At 47.0% G+C, this 2500-nt stretch overlaps 1 protein-coding gene across 2 annotated transcripts in view; it reads left to right on the top strand.

The window, feature by feature from the left end:
- htr2aa (5-hydroxytryptamine (serotonin) receptor 2A, genome duplicate a) overlaps nt 1-2500 on the top strand; it is a 37435-nt gene that overhangs the window by 34375 nt on the left and 560 nt on the right. For both annotated transcript variants that reach the window (XM_041056747.1, XM_041056746.1), the window contains one exon: nt 1-2500. This exon is cut by the window's left edge and continues 271 nt beyond it; it is cut by the window's right edge and continues 560 nt beyond it. In XM_041056747.1, the coding sequence (XP_040912681.1) occupies nt 1-592 (592 nt within the window). In that variant the 3' untranslated portion in view covers nt 593-2500.

The raw sequence follows: 2500 nt of genomic DNA, 5'->3' as shown, positions 1-2500 counted from the left end.
AAAACTCTTCAGACGCTCGATAAGTCGTGAGGCTGGCGGCAGAGGAAGCAGCAGCGGCCTGGGAGGCGCCCGTGGGAGCGTCTCCGGGTCGCTGTTTGGACGCCGCACCATGCAGTCGATCAGCAACGAGCAGAAGGCTTCCAAGGTCCTCGGGGTGGTGTTTTTCCTCTTCGTGATCATGTGGTGTCCATTTTTCATCACCAATGTGCTGATGGTGGTGTGTGACCCGGCGGTGTGCGATGCAGGACTCATGGGAGGTCTGCTGAACGTTTTCGTCTGGGTCGGATACTTGTCCTCCGCGGTCAATCCACTGGTGTACACACTGTTTAATAAAACATACCGCGCAGCTTTCCTGCGCTACGTTCGCTGCCAGTATCAGCCACAGAAGAAGCCTCTGCAGCTCATACTGGTGAACACCATCCCACCACTGGCTTATAACTCCACCCAGCTGCCCCTGGGCGAAGTCGGGAAGTTACGAAATGGAGCGGCGCACTCTTGTGGTGAGATGAAGGAGTTCGCTTTACCCGGGCAGGAAACGGAGACGTGTAGGCCGGTCAAACGCCATGGAGACAAAGATGAAAGCTGTGTGTGAGAGCGGCTGACAGAGCCACGGCTGATCCTGTCAAATCATGGATCAGATCTAACTTTCTAACCTCCGTGGTCACATCATTCCTGAGGGAAAAGGGTTCAAGGTTTAAAGTCAAAGTGCCAAAGACAAAGTGCCTCCCGGTCCGGGTGTTAGACATACAGAGGTCGTGTGTGACCCAAGCCCTCGAGAAAATTGAGAATACAGTTTAAACCTTCGCCTTCAAGTGCAATCCGAGCATTTTCAGAGTTACTGGAGAAGGTCTGTCCCAAATTCTATCCTCAGATCCATTCAACCTCTGATCCTCATCAGGGTCTGGATCAGCTGGATTTCAGCAGCCATTTACCCCAAAGCAATGTCCATCAGTGCGTGTTTCGTGTGTTTAAATCCGGAAAAGTCTTTGCTTTTGGTCTCAGTGCTGTTTCAAATCCTTCTGCACACTGACAGGAAATATTTTATTGTTCTCTTAAGAGGAAAAGGAGGCACAGACCATGTAATCGATGTGAGACGGTTTGGGGCGTACCACGGCTGCACAGACATAATTCGCCCATTTTGTAACAAACTCTTCAGACAAAAGGGTAAAACAGTTCACGAGTCCTCAGCTGTCCCTTCGCTTCACCGGCTCAGTCAGGTGGCCTCTACCTCCCATCATACCTTTGGGTGGATCAGTGGGGATTAGACTGGATTTCCTGCCTCCTTATCAGATGTTAGCGTTGAAGAGGGAGATCTGGGATGAGCCTGACACGCCGGGACTCCAGGCACCGGCAGAGGTCAGAGGTCAAAGGGAGGAAATATGATGTGTGGAAGCAGATGGTGATGATGTTACAGAGACAACAGAAATAAATCTATATTTGTATTTTGTGCAGATATGTGAATAAGTGATTTAAAAATGAGAGGACGGTTATTGTTCCTGATGCAGTATGAAGAAACTGAGTTTGCAGGAAATGAGAGGATTTAAGTGCAAATGTTTCGAGTCGCACTTTTCATAGTGTTCTTGCCAAACTACCTTTGCACACTGGCTCTCGTTTTCCAGAAGAATTTTCCAATATATATATATATATATATATATATATATACACCAAGGTTTTTCTGCAGACTTCCCGCATTATCACAAATGGTCTGGTCGTTTGTTTCCACACGTTTAAACACCAGTTTAAAATGTTGTGATGTCGACCTGCTGTTTTAGACTAAGGACACAGTTATCTGGATAAAAGGACAGAAGCTGGACGGATGCGTCAGGGTGGCGACTGTTTGATTTTGGACCAGAAGACTAAAGACAGCTCAGGGTTTGTTAAAGTCGAAGGCAGAGCTGATGCACTAACTGTGAGACACTGTAACGTCTGTAATTTGAAGAAGAAAGAGGTTTTCCAGCCAAAGCAGACAGAAGCCGGGTTATTTCTCATCACAGCAGCTGTTATTTACAACAGAAGGTGAGGAGCTGTCAGAACGGCTGCTCAGAAACAGCAGTAATGACTCAGCAGGTGTCTGCTTCTAGCTTTACAGCAACATTTAGCCGTGATGCACTTTCTTCAACCTGCACAGTCACAGCCTGCATTAATGAGTGAACAGCTAAGTAGCTAATAAATCAGACAGTCATTTCTCAAAGGAATATTCAGTTCATTTTACAGTCTCTGTCCTGTTTTAGTTGAGTTTACATCAGGCAGACATTTTCTCTTCCAGATAGGTTTACTGAAAACCTCTGCCACAGCTCAGGTTTGTTTTCAGCGACTCAGTCAGGTCTGGAGTTGAGTTGTTTGTTGACAGTTGTGTTGATGGTTTAAAAAACGTGCAGCTTCACAGGTTGCTGGAAGTCGTTCAACATTTTGGGACATGCACTGATCTGGTTTCTTGCGAAGCGTTGGAAGATGGATCCCAGTCCAGTTGTTTGTTCACTCCTCCTTCACTCCTCTACCT

The sequence above is a fragment of the Toxotes jaculatrix genome, chromosome 15 (genome assembly GCF_017976425.1).
Source record: "Toxotes jaculatrix isolate fToxJac2 chromosome 15, fToxJac2.pri, whole genome shotgun sequence".
Classification (NCBI taxonomy): domain Eukaryota; kingdom Metazoa; phylum Chordata; class Actinopteri; family Toxotidae; genus Toxotes; species Toxotes jaculatrix.
The sequence above is the reverse complement of the archived record's forward strand: the minus strand, read 5'-3'. Positions and strand labels throughout refer to the sequence as shown.